This window comes from Magallana gigas, chromosome 1, assembly GCF_963853765.1.
Source record: "Magallana gigas chromosome 1, xbMagGiga1.1, whole genome shotgun sequence".
Lineage (NCBI taxonomy): Eukaryota > Metazoa > Mollusca > Bivalvia > Ostreida > Ostreidae > Magallana > Magallana gigas.
The window spans coordinates 65,305,377-65,325,752 of record NC_088853.1 but is presented as its reverse complement, the minus strand read 5'-3'; the positions used below and the strand labels follow the sequence as shown (position 1 = coordinate 65,325,752).

General features: G+C 31.2%; 1 protein-coding gene and 1 non-coding gene across 4 annotated transcripts; both read right to left on the bottom strand.

The window, feature by feature from the left end:
• Positions 1 to 1,322: 1,322 nt before the first annotated feature.
• LOC109617890 (uncharacterized) lies at positions 1,323 to 5,046 on the bottom strand. 3 transcript variants are annotated; one of them, XR_010714124.1, is made up of 5 exons: positions 4,745 to 5,046; positions 4,085 to 4,222; positions 2,914 to 3,441; positions 2,446 to 2,580; positions 1,323 to 1,457 (listed from the first exon to the last, which is right to left on the bottom strand). It is a non-coding gene; the product is annotated as an uncharacterized protein (transcript). The 3 variants fall into 3 exon arrangements; XR_010714127.1 differs by having other exon boundaries at positions 3,295 to 3,441; positions 4,745 to 5,022; XR_010714122.1 differs by having other exon boundaries at positions 3,301 to 3,441; positions 4,745 to 4,973.
• Positions 5,047 to 6,995: 1,949 nt separating this feature from the next.
• LOC105322146 (multiple epidermal growth factor-like domains protein 10) lies at positions 6,996 to 17,507 on the bottom strand. The gene is made up of 21 exons (XM_066084998.1): positions 17,353 to 17,507; positions 16,919 to 17,158; positions 16,478 to 16,732; positions 16,207 to 16,344; positions 15,543 to 15,683; positions 14,988 to 15,122; positions 14,702 to 14,836; positions 13,224 to 13,361; positions 12,961 to 13,101; positions 12,533 to 12,667; positions 11,617 to 11,751; positions 10,633 to 10,770; positions 9,789 to 9,929; positions 9,429 to 9,563; positions 9,083 to 9,217; positions 8,816 to 8,950; positions 8,311 to 8,445; positions 7,855 to 7,989; positions 7,582 to 7,716; positions 7,468 to 7,500; positions 6,996 to 7,349 (listed from the first exon to the last, which is right to left on the bottom strand). Exons 1-21 carry the CDS (start codon positions 17,420 to 17,422, stop codon positions 7,225 to 7,227), a joined length of 2,910 nt encoding a protein of 969 aa, XP_065941070.1. The 5' UTR covers positions 17,423 to 17,507; the 3' UTR covers positions 6,996 to 7,224.
• Positions 17,508 to 20,376: the final 2,869 nt, after the last annotated feature.

Here is a 20,376-nt window from a genome sequence, read left to right as displayed (position 1 = left end):
TCTCACCGGAAGTAGATTTTTTAATTTTTTTAGCATCGGATAGATGACATATCTTAGGATAAATATATTTACTTTAATTCTATATGGAATAAAATTAATGCAAAAAAAATAGTTTTTAAAGTGCTTCCGGTGACGACCGGAAGTTATGACGAACAAAACAAAATAGTTTAAAGACATCTACAGCTATAGATCTATAATCGTACAAAGTATGAATGCCCAAGTCTTAATAATTATTGAGACATCAATGTCACAAGCTTTTTGTCGCGGGACAGGAAACGGATGACGGGAAATGAACTTTGGAAAAAATTAAATAAATTTCTGAGTATATTATTCTGTTCTATCACTCCTGCAAATTTCAAAAAAATCTATCGAGCCATCTCTGAGAAATCTTGTGGACAAAAAAAAAAAGGAAACAAAATTCGTACCCAATTTTCGAGCCACAGTGAGCTCCTAAAAATGGCGCTACTGGCGTAAAACAAAAACAATAGGATCAAATTCAGACTATGGTCTACCTATACTGAAAATTTCATATTCATGTCTCTGATAGTTTCAAAAGAGGTCGTAAAAATGAACAAAATTGCTGATAAATCGGTACGACAGGAAAATTATCAAAAATATATTAAGTTCATATCAACTTAAATCATCTGTGAAAAAATTGTGGAAATCGGTCGAACAGTTTTTGAGAAATCGCCTGCACAAAATTTGTGGAAAAAAAAAATAAAAACTAGATACGATCTCGTTACGAGAAACGAGTAGGTCTTCCGTTTAATTTTTTCAACGATTCGATTAAAATATCAATGAAATTTTAGAATTCTCCCTCAATCCCTCCCTTTCAGATAATATATACGATTGTCAATATCCTTTCAAATGCAAGACAAAATATTTTGCTTTTTCACATACAGCACATTAAAGATTTAAGATTTTAGTCCCCTAAAATCCTTAATTACGTCACCAATGGGTGTGGCAATGAGTTTTACAAACTGATATTGTTACGATCAACAAATTTGCTTCTATAATGCTTTACAAAATTTTGATCGTTTTTAAGGTATGTGTAAGAGACTTTACGAGTCTCCTGGCCCCTAATTTAAGGGGTCAGCCCCTTTTTCTTGAGTTCATTCAAAAGGTCCAACAAATAGTAACATTTTTTGTTCTTACAGCCATCTAAAATTGTTGTTGATTTTTGAGATTCAAATGATTCAAACAAAAATCCGATACATTTATGCAGACAATGTCTTCTAAACCTAACAACAAACACTGAATATTGCATTTATGTTTATATATATCAGATATAATGTTTGCATTAAAAGAGCATCATATGTCACCTGTGCAATTAGGTAATATCCAGTTATCTTCACATCCGTTCGGGCACACTCCATTAAAACTGTTGCAAACTGCTCCATCTCTACACTTTCCACACTCTTTGTCACAGTATTCTCCATGGAAACCTTGTTCACAATCTTTGAAAACATGTGTCAATATTATTAATTGAGACGTTAGATTAATTATGATTGTCTTAATAAATTCACTATATTTTTAACGATTGATTAAATGGTTAACTACAGGAAAACTAATTGAAGACGCTGATGTTGTTTTATTTATTGTTTATGGAAGTACTATACATACAAAATGCAAACGTATATGAATACATTGCAAACATTTCATTTACATCGTAAATACTATTTGATTAAGCAGACAGACAAACAAACAACTAACTGTTTGTAGACTTCACTAGTGGCAGCAAAGATAATACTTTGATATCAATCAGTCAATAGTTTACATAATGTCCGACCTTTCTGCCATTTAACAATTGCATAATATGAAATTAACATTTTCTCGTATTTGTTTTCTATTTACAAGTACATGTTTTAAAATGTACAGCATTAAAATATAATGGTATTCTAAATTCCAAACATGAGTTGTTCAGTATCTTTTCTAAGCATTTAGTTAAGAAATAAAATAATATGGTATTCTAAAGTTCACAGGTAACTTATATGGTCCTTATCAGAGACAAGATACAATTTAAAGAGACACTTTTGTTTATCATTAACATATATTTGTTGACATGCTAGTAAACTATATGCGGAATGCAATTTCAATGTAAAATACAAATCAGTATCCACTTTTTCTTTCTCCTACATATAGGACACAAAAATTAGTCGATCTGAGGACCTTCACTTGTACTTAAAAATCAAGACATATATTTTATCTACATATCGTTTATTAAAGGTAGTACAATTATACATAAAAAATAACATTAGGTCTCATCTGTTGCAATACACCGTTTATGTATGTACAAGAGTATATAAATAATAAGGGAAGATACAGGAATACATGTTCATTATGCAATGATGTTTGTCAATAATTCCTTAAAATGCATCCCATTTTTTCATTCGAATAAACAATAAAATCTTTCATATATGAAATATATACACCGTATCAATATACCTTGACAAAACGGTTCCTTATAATGTTCCAGGCATCCATTTGGACACGATCCGTTGTATTTGTTACATATTTTGTCATTTATACAGAAACCACATATACCACTGCAATTGCTGTTGTAAAATCTATCAGCGCATTCTGCAAAAAAGAAAAAAAAACATTTTGAGGTCGATTTAACCATTACAAAAAAAGAAAAGAAAAAAAACCACTTTGAAATTAGATCAAAGTGGCCTATAATGAAAATTCAAAATGATCAATAATTTTTTTTTTTTTTATTAAATATTGATTTTAGAGTATAGATGCAGTCATTTGTGTAAAAGAAAACTTTTGTTGTAAAACATTTTATGTAATTAATTTTGTTAATCTATTTTTTTTATAACTATTATTATTTAACTTTACCAACTACATTTGACATTAAAAATTATTTGATTTTATAATATAACCTAGTGACATTCAATTTCGGAGTCTCACCTTGATAACATTTAAAGTGCTGAGGTGTCCTGTTAACGACCTATTGTATCTCAAAACGTGCAGAATGTTCATCAACATAACTATCGCTTAATAAACAAAAATGGTTCAACAAGTAGATACAATTAACACAGGATGAAACATTGCCATTCAGTGAAGTGAAAAGTGACTTAAGGGTCTTGAAAAGTGACTGAAAATCAATGTTTTGCCATTCAGTAACATTTCAGTTACCTTTTAGTCATATCTCAGGTAAATGAATGGCACTGCTTTACCCTGTGTTAGAATAATAAGATTCAAAAGTGCAAGAAAAATCTTCTATAAAAAAAGATTTTTGCCCAAATAAACTCTCACCCCAAACCTTATATCAATCATCATTTTACGTACATATACCTTCACAGAATTTACCGGTCCAGTGGTCATCACATCCGTTATCACACGTTCCGGTTGACTTATTACAGGGTGCCCAGTCTTTACACTGTCCCTGACACTTGACACACTTTCCGTTTGATATATACGTTCCATTCTTACACTCTTTAAGAAAGTAGAAACGATCAATATAGTAAAAACTCACGATGATGATAATAATTAGATTGGTTTAGTTAATAGTATGAGTAGTTTTTCGATAAATATATGTAATATATATATATATAGATTATTACATGGCAATTTTTATATCGCATCCTATATTAGCCCAAAGTCACTGTATGTCAGCTCGAGAGCCGTCAGGCTCTAGGGCTGATATACAGCGATCGAGGGCTAATATAGGATGCGATATAAAAATTGCCATGTTATGATTTTTATGTCATACACTTATAGAAAATATTAAAGAAACAATACAAACATCATGTGATGAACGATTTTTGTAAACATCTATACACGTGTATATTCCATCTCTAATAAACTTCCCTGAATTTATTGCGCCAGCTGTTTGTATAACATGTTGACGTCGACGTTAATATTTGACGTCATACTCGGAGATCGGAGTTGAACATCGCATTACGAACTCTACGTTATATTAGCCGATGATTAACGGAAAGGAGTTTGTAATTACATCCGAAGATAAATCTTATATCACACCCCTAGGGTTTATATTACACGTATAGGCGAATTTTCGGTTTATATTGCGCAGGGCGGAATTAAAAGAGTATTTTTTCTATAAGTATACGATATATACCGATATCACATAGTTTTCCTGTCCATTCATCTTCACATCCGTCGAAACAATCTCCAGTTTCCGTGGAGCAAGGCTTTCCATCCTTACAATGGCCGCAGTCAAAGGAACAATTGAGACCATATCTATTAGACTCACAATCTAACCAGAAAATATATACTTGATGTATGTTGAGCAATGGCAATGTTTTTATGTATTTATTGCCACTACATTTTTTTAGATATCACGTATACCATATTACGTATACAGTTTTTACAACACAAATGTATGTAAATATTTGATAAAGCCATAACCTCAAGGACCGCTTTTCAAAATAAATGTAAAAACATTTATTTTAAGAAACATTTACTTCAATAACTCAGATACACATTTCTTATGAACAACTAATTATGTTACAACTTTGTATAAGGAACACAAAAATAAAATTTTTGTATATACAAAATAGTTTATAAGTCACATTTTTCCTTTATAAGCTTTGCACTTACGTTTCGTCAATAAAATTAAGACATGTACTATATGAAAAATACTACATATCAACAACTAAATAATTTAAAACCGTATTATTTGTAGAATGCACCTTTTTTATATTAGGTGTGTTTATACGCCTCTTAAAATATCATAGGTCAGATTATTGTGAATTTATCTTAATAAATTAAAACTTACCAACAGATAATGTTTTATTTACCAACATCAGCAGCACTATAAATGAAGCCACGTAATCGAAAAGCATCATTGAAATGAATTTTAACGTACATCTCTTGATGGAAGGGTGTATGCTTGTCTAAGTCCATGATAAAAATAATCTATCAAAAGTTTGCTATGTTCAAGGATTTGTGATTAGATAACGTTTGTTTGTACAAACATGCATTTTAATGTGTGTATGATTTTGATTCTGAGCCTTTTGACGTTTGACAACCTCGATACTATTACAGCTAGTATTAAACACCTTTTCCGTTTTGAACTTGTTTTGAAGATATTTTTGTTTCTTTTTTTTTCTCCTGACAGATCGTCAACATTTTTGTAACACTATTACTTAGGACTTCCAACATAACATTTTATAAAAGGTGCCTATCATTGGAAGGCACTTTTACAATTGGAGTGATTGAAATCATTCATGAAAATTCCCCAACTGTCATTATTGTACTTTAAGTAAATGGGCATATTATTTAAACGGCTTAAGGGAAGGTGCAATAAAAGAAGTATCACTCCCGCATTTGTATAGCTAAAATAAACAATTGAAAAGTACATATGCTCTTAAATAACTAGCGGGACAATGATCATAAAATTTAATCAAATGAAATTGTTTACGACTCCGCTATGTAGTCGTATTAATTGTTTTGCAAATAATTGTCGAATCTGAGAGGGGAAATGCAAAACAAAATTGTGTCAGACATCTGTCAGAATGTAAACAATTATAGATTATGTGTGTAAATAAAAATCAACCAGCTTTCTGGAAATAGGTAATGAAGGGGTCAAAGTATAAAATCATGGTCGTGGATGTCAGTAAACCACTAATTGACGTTTTCTAAAGGTATTATCTGGAGCTGGACAGAAGTGAAAATATATAACCAGTTGGGTATTTGACAATTATGAGGCAGACGATTTGCGGATATTGATATTGAAATATTGATAGTAATTGTAGAATATTAATGTCTACAATAGAGTAACAGTCTGTCAATAAACAACTTATGTTTACTAAAGAATTCCGGAAAAGGGAAATTAGGCATATACAATATGTTCGCGTATATGTAACATTTAACTTGAACTAACAGCATGGTGAACACCGGGAACGTTCTAGGCGAATATATGTTCATGTATATTCGTGGCCTCTCGTTAAGTATTAAAGTTAGCAGAATATTTTCTTTTATAAAATCGGATCAGGCAAAAAATATTTATACAACCAATACAACGAAACATTGAAAGGACTACCATAAAGAGTATCACTATGATTGCTCCTGTATACCATTTCAAATAAGAAACGAATTCACAAGCTATTCAACTATTACAGATAAAATATGGGTGAGGCATCTTCCTTTCTTTAATATTTATAACTTAAATTCCTGCTACCAAACGACGGAAGCATGTAAGCAAGCTAAATGTATAAAATAAACTTATCTGTTGTAGGACGAGGAATGTTTTGTTTTTTAAACATGACGCAGTCAATTGTTTTGTTTACGTCATTATATTATTTAACTACTCAAGAGTTGTCAAACTATCAATTTGCAATAGGGCATTTATAATTGATGGGTTTGGTTACTCCAATTAAGACAACAGAACTATTTCCGTTCGAAAGAAATTGCTTCAACCTTTAAAAAAACCTAAGCTGAAACTAAATAGTCCTACAATCCTGCCAACATTTATAATGCCATCTTGTTCTTTGTGTAAGCAGGAAATGATGCTGGGTGGTCAGCAATTATCATATGCAGTACATTTACTTGAGATTTTCAGATATCATTTGTAAATCATTATTTTCTGAATGAAAATATTTAGCTTTTAAATTTAAGTATTTTACTAAATTGATATATAGATCACGTCTGCTATAGTTTATCAATGCAGTCTAAAAATATTCACAACCCATTACGTACTAGAATATGATTAAGTGTATATATTCTTGCACTTTTTTAAATCAGCGGTTACTTTTAGGTTAAAATTGATTGGATGCGTACTATATTTAGCAGATATATAGAGAAACACTTCAAACAGTGCTTAAAGCATTATATCATTTGATGTGCCACAAACTGCAATTAACAGTTAAATATTATTAATTAAATAATATCCATTATTCTTTCCTAGTGTGTAGGTTGGTAGGTGGTGGGGACGGATGGAGTTGATTTTGTTTTTGTTATAAATGCTAGACTAGATACAACAACGCACATGGTAGTGAAAACAATTTTAACTAGTAAATTTAATGAAATATGTTTTTATTTGAATGTACAATTATTGAAGAACGTGTTCAATGCAACAATGTATATAATTAACATATGCATGTACATTTAAGACATGCATTTACATAATAAATAAGAATGAATGTGTTTAAAATCTTAATATACATTATATATGCAATATTCAATCTTCGTATGATCTGTTTCCTTTCAATCCATTTTTTTTAAAAATCTTCTAATAAATGTAAATACATTTATCAGTTACAGTACGCCTTTTGTAGACTTCTTTTGTTTATAGAAAATTACGGAGATAATTATAATCAACACCAATAAAGTTATACCAAATAGGGTTGATAGAATCGGAACAATATGATTTAATCCTTGCTCTGAAAAGAAAATATTCATTAAAAACGCTTAATCTTGATCGTTTGAAATTGAATTTAAAAAAGTAAATTCAAAGCAATAATGAAAAAGTGTTAGAACACTTTCAAACTTGCAATTTACCTGTTTGTTTGCCTGGTACAGACTGGGAGGACACTGAAATTATTGACATCTTAAATATAATATACATACGTTAGATTTCAACCTGTAATATATATGTAAATAATCGACTTTTACCTGAACAGTGTGTTCCAGTCCATCCTTTCTGGCAACCAGTTGAACATTTTCCTGTATCCACTGAACAGGGTACACCGTGTTTACAATGGCCACAGTCCAAGGTACAGTTAGTGCCATATTTAAAAGTTTCACATTCTATGAATTAGATTTTTGCAATATTACTGACGCTAAGATAATGAATCAGTTCAAGATTTAACAAATTTCAGTCTTGAAGATATATCTTTTATCTGTCAAACTACGTGTATATATATTATTTGGATTCAAATGCATTACTTGTACAAAAAGGGGGGACCAAGTTGGCTTGACATCCATTTGGACAGAACCCGGAGTACGAATCGCATGTTGCCCCAGATCTGCAATTTCCACACCTTTTCTCGCAACTATTTCCAAAGAATCCAGGTAAACAGTCTACAAAATCAACTGATTTATCAACATCAGTGTTTAAATAGTTTTAAAACATTTATTAAGCGTCTCCTTTTTATTCTTTTATAAACATATTAAGATTTTGTTGAAATCTTGTATCATCCGAATGAAGCGTTCTATATCTACGTTTTGCTTAAATGATTCGTTGATAAGGTATTTCTAATCATCTTTATTTTCCTGCAATGTCATTTTTATAGTTAAATAGATATTTACATTTTTCTTTGACGCATAAATACAGAACATAAACAGTACTCCAAAACCTGCGAAATTTCTCTTAAAGTACTTTTGTTCAAATATAAAAAATACCTTGACAAAACGGTTCCCTGTAATTTGCTTTACAGCCATTCACACAATGCCCGCTGTGTTTTTCGCAAGTTTCATTATTTACACAAAAACCACACACACCGTTGCAACGCTCGTTGTAAAGCCCATCTACACATTCTACAAATTGGCAATTATAATTTTAACAAAAACAATCTAAAAGACAATAGAAAAACAAACAACAGTACTAGTTTTGATTATGAATTAAATGTGCAATATAATGAGTTTAAAATAAACCCAGCCAAAACAATTCAATTGCTACGGTCTGTTAAAAAATTAGACAGTTTGAATGGAAACACAGTAAAAATGGATTTATTATTTAAATGCATGTCATTGATAAGGTTTTTTATTTCGTTCTCTAATCAAGTTAGTGCGAGTGCTGTTTTAGAACCAGGTTAAAAATTATATCAGTCGAACGATTTTAAGAAAAAAATAACGATGTGAAATTATTTTGAACTATATTTGCATGGTTTCTCTCTCCTAAATTAACCTGTACAGTGTGATCCAGTCCATCCTTTCTGGCACCCTGTCGTACACCTGCCTGTATCCACAGAACAGGGTACACCGTGTTTACAATGGCCACATTCCAAAGTACAGTTTACACCAAATTTATAGGGTTCACATTCTGAAACGGAAATTTTTTGTGTTGAAGTCTTATATGTTACTGTTTTTTTCTAAAGTGGACAGTTTCTTTACAACATTTTTTTTCATTGTAATTGTTTGCCATCAAATATCTATTTAATATGTTAAGTGCTACCTTTACAATACGGAGGCATAAGGTGACTTTCACAACCATCTGGACACAATCCAGTTACAGTATTACAAGTTTCCCCTGATTTACACATTCCACATATTTTCTCGCAATTTTCTCCAAAGAATCCAGGAACACAATCTGCAAAATATTTTATATGCATATGCGTTTTTCTTTATTCAAAATGTTTTTTCATGTTTATTCTTAAAAAAAATTAATGATTTTTGCCATTGATTTTTTCAGTTTAATGTGTTTATTTTTTTTTTTTAGAATTTATGAACTTTGATGGTATATGATTTAAATTATGACATACATCAGTACTATAACACTATACTCTTATCATAACATTTACCTTGACACAGAGGTTCCTGATAATTTGGCTTACAACCATTAATGCAGTGGCCTCCGACATGTTCACACATCTCGCCATTAATACAAGATCCACACACGCCAATACACTGTGTGTTGTAAAACCCGTCAAAAAAAGCTGCAATGATTTAATGGAAATTATTCAAAATCTGTTTTAAGATATATTAAATTAATTTAATATATCTTAAAACAGATGATCATATGTGTGCATTTCATATTACCAAACTATAGATAATTTGCTCATTTCCTGAGTGTAACAATGACGGAAAACGCTATACGTTTTAACATTTTGCTCAATACAGTCTCATATCATTTTCATTTGAAAGTTTTCAAACATATGCACCTTCACAAAATTGGCCGGTCATATGCATGCTACATCCGTTATCACACATTCCTGTAGATTTATTACAAGGTGCGCCGTCTTTACAAATCCCTGGACATTTGGTGCACTCTCCATTTGAAACATATGCTCCATCACCGCAAACTATAACAAGCCAACAATTGAATTCATACATGAACATATAGGGTGTACCATAGAATTTAGTACCATTATAAATTATATAAATTAAACAATGATTAGCCAAAAACTTGTAAGTATCATTGAATTATGAGGTCACACTATTATATCATATTTCTTTTGTTGATTTAATTTTTTCAAGATGAATGGAAATCTTCCGTTGAATATGTAAAACTGTATTTTAAACAGAGACTTCATATAAAGTAGTTGTACGTTTTAAGAAATAAGAATACTATTGGAAAAAACAACTCAACACGCAACAGATTCTTTAGATAGCGAGAAGATGTAAGAAAATGGAATCCGTGCAGTAGTTGGTGTGAGGAATATTACTCATCTAAATAATGTTGATATTGATTAAAAGGACGTCATATTTTTATGCACTCTCTTTTTCCCTGTGTTTTATAATTAATTTTCATTTTGTCAAAAAGTTTCTAAAATATGCTGAATGAAAATTTATATTATACACGGTATGAACATTGTATTTTTCATTTTATATAACGATGTTTTAACAAAACTATTAAGACTGTTGATAGTCCTGTTTAATGAACTTGTTTGTTAGAAGCTTGCCTCGCTTAGAAACTGTTTATACGAATAGCATGCCATTGCATAAAACATTAAATACTTGTAAATGATATTTCTATTCTTCAATAGAATAAGTAAATTGGTATACAAGTATCACAAAGTCTCCCTGTCCACCCCTCCTCGCATCCATCAGTACAGGCTCCCGTGTCCACAGAGCAAGATTTTCCTTGTTTACAGCGACCGCAGTTACGTGTACAGTCGGAGCCGAACTTATATGGTTCACATGCTTATAATAAAAAGATAAAATCAATCAATATTATCTTATCTATTTTACGGTTTAAAGGGGCGTGGTCACGATTTTGGTCAAAAATCATTTTCCCGATTTTAATGTTTATAATGCTTCAGTAAGGCAATTTTATTTGGCACCGAAAATTAAAGTGTCATTTGTTGGGTTATAAGCGAGATACAGAACTTACAATTCTTTGCTATGTAAACAAAGCGTTTGTTTACATTTAAATTGAAAAAGTAAAAACGCCAGTTTTAGACCGAAAATGAATGTGGTAAACGTTAACATCTGTTTATTTATGCTTAAAATGCTAGAAAAAGAACTGTTACCGATAAATTAAACTAATATAAACAAAAACATGTTTACATGACAAAAAAATGCGAGCTCTGTTTCTTGCTGATAACTTCACTACTGACTCTCCAATTTCATTTGGTAATTGGAAATGCATTCCTAAAGCATTGTAAATAATAAAAACAGAAAAATAGAATTTGACTAAAATCGTGACAATACCCATTTAAAACATAATTTGCTCTGTAACATTTTGTGCTTTCAGATGTGTTATATGTATCATACTTTTTGATGTTCATTTTTAAAGAACTAAAAAAATTATTAAAGGTATCATTTATTAGCATAAACATACATATCATTACAATGCTTTACAGGTTTTTTAATAGAACTTAAATGTTATTTAAGGTATCATTTATTATCATAAACATACGCATATTATATATATATATATATATATATATATATATATATATATATATATATATATATATATATATATATATCTATATATATATCTATATATATCTATATATATATATAGCCTTATAGATAATGAACCTGTACAGTATGGTGGCATCCAGTTATCTTCACATCCGTTTGGACACAATCCGGTTAACGCGTTGCATACAGTTCCAGCTTTGCATTTTCCACACATCTTTTTACATTTTTCTCCGAAGAACCCAGGTACACAGTCTTACAAATCAACGTAAAGTATAAAACGCCATATGTTAAACGATATATGATTTAAATTGCTTGGAACAGCAGATATAGTTTTCATGATGAATTGTCTGTATATGAATCAGATTCAACTTATTTTTATAAACTGTATATAAAAGAAAAATGGAACACATGGACGTCATCTATTAAACTTTTTTATGATAAAAAAAAACGGGAAAACGCAATATAAAACAATTTAGGCTTATACATTTTATGGGGCATGGTGACGATTTTGGTAAAAATTATCTATCCGATTTATATATTTGCAATGCTTCGGTAAGACCTTTTTAGTTGGCAACCAAAATGTGGGTGCCATTCGTTGATATATTAGCGAGTTACAGAGCTTACAATTCTTTGATATGTAAACAAATCTTTTGTTTACATTTTGAACGTTGAAGTAAAAATTTAAGTTTAAAACCTAATATAAATGTAGTAAACGTTATGAACTGTTAATTTGTGCGTTATGCTTAAAATGAATATAAAGATAGACAAAGTAGCTTGAAAAAGATTTTTAAAAAAAGATTAAACCTATGTAAACAAAAAACAAGGCATACTCGTTGTTTACATGACAAGGAATGGGAGTCATGTATCTTGCTTATAGCTCTAAGACAAACTCTCAAATTTCGTTTGATTATTTGAACTACATTCGTAATGCATTGTAAATAAGGAAAACAGAAATATAGAATTGGACTAAAATCGATACCATGCTCCTTTAAGGTTGGTAGTATAGTTTTTGTTTGTAAAATTAGAAACAGACCTTGACACAGTGGTTCTTTATAATGAGCCATACATCCGTTCTCACAGTGCCCTGTATATTTTTCACATACTTCGTCATTTATACAAAGTCCACATATGCCGCTGCAATTAGTGTTGTAAAATCCATCAACACACTCTACAAAATACCACAGTCTTATATTGTTATAAAATCAAATAAAAGAATGTTATGAAATATTTTCCTAAGTATTTGAACGTCATTGGCAAGCGAAAACATCGGAGAAAATATTAGAATTAATCATTTTAACATTTTCAATAATTATTGAGAAACCAACGTTAATTTTATAAAAGATATAAACGCTAAAGCATTGACTATTCATATTTTTGATTTTTTGTGAATGAAAAAAGATAATTTCTTTCAAAGTTTGAAAATTTTAAATCGTATTGTCGAAAACACAAAGGTATGTGTACCTTCACAAAATTTTCCAGTCCAATGATCACTACATCCATTGTCACATGTTCCGGTTGACTTGTTACAAGGTGCGTGGTTTTTACACACTCCCTGACACTTGACACATTTTCCATCAAAAACGTATGTACCATCACTGCATACTTTTAAAACATTATTTTGTAAATTACTGGAATGTAAGGGTAAAAGAGAAAGAAAATAATATTGAATTGATGTATTTGGCATTGGATTTTTACTATTGATTTTTTGTTTACGCATCATTTACCAGTATCGCATTGTTTGCCGATCCAACCGTACTCGCACCCACCATTACAAGCACCTGTCATTGTGGAGCATGGCATGCCGTCTTTGCAATGTCCACAATTTTTCGAACAATTAGGACCGTGTTTATAAGACTCACATTCTATTCAAAAAAGAGACTAATAGGGCAAATTGCTCACCTGAACATCGACAGCCATGATAACATAACATTTTTTTTTTTTTGGGGGGGGGGGGTCATATATAAATGTCTCTTTTGAACTTGATGAATTCATTGTCAAATTACATATTGAGCATGGTGAGCATTTCATTTCTCAAAACGATCTTCAGATTAAAATGAACTATTCATATAAACAAACATCAACATCAAATAATGCAAATAATGGGTTTTGATTAAGAGAGTTGAAAAATACGAACAAATTTTCAATGATTATAAATTAACCCCCCCCCCCCCTTTGAAGAGGATTTGGACATTTTTTTAAACAAATCTGAAAGCTCTTTGTCCAAGGGTGTTCTATGTTTTATTTGGGTGACAACGGCCCAGTGTTTCTTGAAAAAAAGTTAAAATTGTTGGGAGATTCACAGACGGACGGACAGACACACAGACAGACGCCCGACTAAAAATGATCAGAATAGCTAAAAACAGTTTATAACTGACTTATTTATATATTATTTATAAAGTCGATTAATGTCAAACTATGTACATGTGTAATACATTTGTATTTTGAAAAAGAAATAGTTACATGTACCAGGGAGTACGATGTTAATTCCAATTGTCTCCTTCAACAAAGTCAGCAAAAATTTAATGTACCTAAATAATCATTGTATGACAATGTTTTTGTCAGGATTAATTGAAAACTTTACTTTAAACGGAGTTTAAAGAAGAATAATAGCAATTGATTGGTACCGAGCGATGACGTTGGGATAGGCTTAAGCAGATAAAAACGTTTTCGCAAGCCGAAGGTTTTCTGGCGAAAAACGGACGCCTTCTGAAGTCTCGCGCACCGTCAAAAAATGTTGGCCGTAAAAAAAAAAAGTTCAGTTGCTATAGTCAGACATATTTATTTGAAGATCTTATTTTGTTTGATGATTGCATGTTTAAAAAATATTATGAAATTAAAATTCTTTAAAAACAAGTGAAAAGCTGTCAATGTCACAGCAAACCGGGTTTTCTTTTATGTTAACTGTATCCATAATTCATGTCAACCCTGAATTGATAAACACTACCTACCGTATCTAGTGAAATGGAGTACCCTATTTGCAAATTTTTGTCAAAAAATTACTAAGTTCAAAAGCTGGTATTTTTTCATAAATTATCAAAAATCAAAATCTTAGCAATATGCACACCTCTGATATATGTACAATTGATCTGCAAATCTGAAAACTATAAAAGGAGTTATCCGTACAATGAGGGTACCCTTTTTGGCATTTTTTTATTCTTAGTTCATTATTTTTTTCAATATTTAATATGAAACACAATGTTACCTGTACAGAGAGGAGGTATCCAGTTGTCTTGGCAACCATTTGGACATAATCCGGAAGTAGTGTTGCAGTTGGTTCCAGTTTTACATTCCCCACACTGCTTCTCACAATTTTCTCCATAAAATCTTTTAGCACAATCTTAAGGAAAGTAATAACTTTTTAACCACAATTTCTGCGACATTTAAGAAAAAAATTAAGGTACCTACACAAGAAGATATAGCATGGAAACTCAGAACATATAATTTTTTGGACACCACTGTGCGCATATAAGAATAGTTTAGTTGAATACCTTGACATAAGGGTAGTTGAAAATGTGCTTTGCAACCGTTTGAGCAATGGCCATTAGATTTTTCACACACTTCGTCGTTTACGCAAGCACCACATTTGCTGCTACAATTTCCGTCATAAAATCCGTCCATACATTCTACAGATAATGGTTGCTGTTTTTACAACTATTGTATACAATATACATGTATAACATAATGCTTGATACGTATAAACATATAAATACATTATAACATATATGGTACGTACAAACAGGTTTAATGAAGTTAATTTAGGACAAAAAAATAGAGATATTTTTTGTTAATTCAATTTCGTCCTTATGATATCAATCTTAACAACAAAGAACCTTATTGTTAACAGAAATCTTTTCTACGTAAATATGTTAATATTTTCTAAAACAATTTTAAAAGTTTGAACAGTGAAGAACATTTTACAGTCAAAAGTAATTATTTAAAATAAATTCATTTACGTTCGCTAATGATTGAAATACGTTGATCGGCATTGAAGACCGAATCTAATATATCTTTTCCAATTACAATTTTCTCAGTTATTCATATACCTTCGCAGTAACGTCCTTGCCAATGTGTATCACAACCGCCATCACACCCTCCAGTCGACGTATTACAGGGGACGCCATCTTTACAATGACCTTGACAGTTGACACACACTCCATTGGATGCAAATGTTCCCTCTTTGCACTCTATAAAATATTTACATTTTTTGTTCAACTCTTTCTTCAGTAACTTAGAAACTTTAAAACAACTGCATCAAGAAAACAATTTTTTTTTCAAAATGACGGGGTTTTTTTTTGTCCCCCAAAATAAGAGAGTCTTTGGGTAAAGAAAATGTATTCATATAAATCTCAAGAATGGAAAATAACATTTGATCGATCAAAGGATGAATCTCTGCCATTCAGTCAATTAAAATGTGACTAGAAAGTAACTAAGAGGTGACTGAATGCCATTTAGTCACATTTACATACCATTCAGTTATCATTCAGTTAACTGAATAGCAGAGTTCATCCTGTGACTGTTATGATAGATATTGCATATACTGACAATAATTTATTTCAGAAAGATACAAATTCAAGCAAACTTAGTTAACTTTTTTCATACATTGTCCTCTTAGTAAAAAAAGTATAGCGCATTGCCAATATGTTCCTTAAATAATAATTTTCAACGGCACGAAATCCTTAACTAGCATGTTCTGGGTTTTTTTTTTACCTATGCAATACGATGAGACAGCTTTGGAATCAGAACAGCCATGTATACACGACCCATTAAATGCGTCACAGTGAAAATTTTTGCATTTGTGTGAACAATCATTTCTGCAATCCACGCCATATTTACTCTGATCACAACCTTGAAAAAAAAGTCACGTGTTAGACAGCAACACCTCCTGAAATAATGTCAGGCTATTGACAAACTTACAGGTGGAAAATCCGGGGGGTGGGGGAGGAAATATTGATGCTAAAAGGTCTAAATTAGTACATACCCATGATCTTTACTTCACATATGTTTATCGAAGTGTACGATGTATCTACACCTTTACATGTAGTGGTAAATCCCGGTGGTCGCTGGTTGATATACACTATCCCCTGTGTAACTCTGTTAACAGTTATGTTCATAATCGATGCCGGACACCCAGACATTGGATCGTGTTGGTATACAAGGTGTTTGGGATCGGTCAATGGGTAGAAAACTTGGGTGTCATAGGTGTATATTGAAAAGCCTGTAGCATTCTGGTAACCTTTAAAAATATCACATGTTTATATAATATTTTGATAATGTCAAAAGTTTAAGTGATATTTAAGTATAGAACAGATATGTTGCGATAACACTGCCCTATGACTACTCTTTTCTCTCTCTCTCTCTCTCTCTCTCTCTCTCTCTCTCTCTCTCTCTCTCTCTCTCTCTCTTTCTCTCTCTCCATTACTGTTTGATTCGAAGAAAATTTCCAGGTACGCTACGTTGAATGGTCGTTCTAACCAAACCTTCCACCAGACAGACTCATTATTTGTATGGTGGTGAGGTATATCCGTTATAGCACAGGAATTAGACGTGTAGTTCTGGTTTGTATTGCCGTCGATGGCTTTCCCCGCTATCCAAGCAGAATTTGCAGGATTCAAACTCATGGCTGCAGCACCGTATAAACCTTGATCGTGAACTAGATTAACTGTAAATATAAAATATTTAAGAATTATATAATCATATTTTATCTAACTTTTTAATTGTATGACTATTTTGTATATACATAATCAACATTGGTATTGACGTGTTAAACATTTTAATGATTAAATGACCCACGTTAGATTTTCAAAAATGTAAACAGGATTGACAATCTCAAATTCGAGCAATATTAGAGCTTACCAAAAGAAGATGTCTCATTTACAAAAATCAGCAATACAAACACTTTTGCCACATTGTCCGCCTGCATCATTCACAACGGTCTTTAAAACATTATATAACTCAAAAACACATATTTATTATCCGTCTTGAATAAATGATGGACACCTATCAAACTACATTGATAGTAGATTAACAGTTTAAAAGATAATTTACTGATCTTTGATATGAGAAGAATGTTGAACGAACTTGCTTAAAGATAAAGTGTGGTTACACTAACAGTCTCATTTTAGGGGCATCGATAACTTCTGATTAACATTCAGGATTGTGTGTATTAAAGTTTACCTACCTTACTTACATGTACATTTGTTTTTTGTATGCATGTCATGTTAGTTGCTTTGTAAATTTTATGTTCTAATTTTGTTCCCAATCATTCTATACAGATATTATCTAATTCCATACTGAATTATATATTTTTTAACTTGTATTGTTGATTTGTTAATTAAGGAGATCAGCATATACGTGTAAATAGATCGTTATTATTTTGTGAAAATAGCGTTTGATTTGATTTTTTGAAATGACATACCAGTTTATTATTTCTGCCTGGGTGTTGATTCAATAATAACTCAATAAAAACTTCACTGCGCTGTGATTGTGCAGCAAAACAGAAGTAAATATGCGACCTTTGGTTTTACATAATAATGTCTTGCTTTTGTGTTAAAAATAGCATGTATGCAAAACAAATTGATTGATGGTATCATGTTTGGTTGTCCTATTATAAAGATCCATAATAACAATTTTATATAATTCGCTACCATGTCCATGTATTATGACGAGCCACAAGAAGGCGGACCGTTACATGATATACTTTTAGATATTGTAACTGCTTGTCTGCGGGAAAGTTTTTTGCGTGGACCCTGAGGTCCACGCAGAAAATATATAAGCGAGGTTATTCCGGATGCTATGGGGAAAATTCAGCCTGCGCATGAGCTAGCCTGGTTCCTGTGCGTAATGGGTAGCACAGGGAACCAGGCTAGCACACGTTTATCTGAATCGGGATCGGGATTCCATGCCATATGTGCATAAGTTCAAAGGCGCTGTAATTGTAAAGTTGACGGTAAACAGTACAGAAAACAAAGTATTCCTTTTAAAGAAATAATCGGCATGTGATATGAACTGTTAGTATTATTAAATAAGTTAATGGTATGCCGAAACTACAACATCCATCAAATAGCATAATTTGCAATGTTTTGTTGTTTTCCGAATACACATGTAACTTTACTTTTATAGTAGGCGAGGCTAGAGTACTTCCCGATTAAAATTTTTATAAGGATTTAAGAATGATTGAATAATTATGTCACTGTATAAAAGTTTAAATCTCAATAAAAATGAATCGAAATATGAAATTAATTTACACAAAGCTGTCATTGCATACTTAACAAAGTAGTGCGAATCATAATGTGTGCGCAAATAGTAGAATTCGCCGAATACCTGATACTATACATGCAATCCTCATTAATAGATAGATCATAATTATGTCAGAAGTATGAACCTTTTAAATTCTGAGATAAAAAGTCGGGCTATACATATACGTAATCCAACGTACAAATTTAGTGGTTAAAAGCAGGGGGCTAGGGTTGGTGGAATCTCTGATAATCTTAAAGCTTTCACGTTTTCGTTGGAAACACATGCAAATGGTCCACGTATTGTAGTCCTTTTTTAAAGGACAGCAACTTGTTTTTATATCAATATATGAATATTATGCTTTTTTATGAATTAAAGTAAATTTACATGTAGAAATACGTTTTACGCCTTTAAAAATATTACATATTTTTTTGTTTTACTCGTACATGTAAATGTAAATTAAATCATAGACTATCGTGTTCGAAGCGATTTTTTTTTCGAGACTATAATCTATTCGGAAAATTCCAGAGTTGTTCATTGTATCGGTATCTGTATATGGGACATTCTAAAGACCTGAAATACTAAAGTCCTGAATGACATGAAATTCTATATAAATGATTTATTTGAATCTCTTTATTCTGCGTCGAATAAAATGACTTTGTGTGTGTATTTATGATATTTCCATGTGAAAAATGGTAGAAAAATATCTTAAAATGACGTCCATATCAATTATTAACGCAAAAATATCAAAGAACTGAAAATTTGAGCTGACGTCATGATTTATTTTTAATACTTTAAAGAACCTCAGGCAATTTAAATGGGCATAATTATCTTCATTGACTGAAGTGTAGATAAGATTTATGTTTCCATTTAGAAAAAAAAAGCCAAATTGTTTTACCTTTAGTGCAGTTTCTACCGGATGAGCATATGATCTTAAATGATTAAATACAATGCAACACAAAATAAAAATGGTTTGAAAAACTTTATCTCCAAGAGAGTAATGATGAGTTAAACTTTGAAATCAATGTGTTCTCCATTACTTCATACTCATACTATGGCAATGGTATAATTACAATTACCGTTACAAATGCTTACAGTAACGAACTAGATTTTTATCAATAAAAGTAAAATGTTAAATTTCGAAACCTGTTGCTGAAAAATATATTGAAATTCACCATAAAGATTAATAGAACAACCAATTCGTTATTTTCATCTTTGTTTAGTGTTTTTTTTATGTAAACAACTAATGATTATTCATACAACGATTATATTTTTTGCGGCCCATTTGGCGATTGCATCAATATTTTTTCTTGTTTTTCTCTGATATTGAATTCATATTTGTGTATAAATGATATAGGTTGAACATAACCTTAAATTGATGTGCCTGCCAGATGAATAAGACGTGGTAATCCAAAGACCCGTATTGTCAGATCTTGGCTAAAGAAAGATTATGATGTATATGCAAGTTCAAAATAGGAAAACATAACCACTCCGACAAGGGACCGTTTGGTGATTGCTAAGTAAAATCAAATGCCTCAGTTGAACCAAATTTGAATGATAAACACCCAGAGGTTGTTACATTTTTAAAAGGTCAAAATATTTACGTTTTACATATTTTTGCATGTAAATTATGTCAAATGTCTA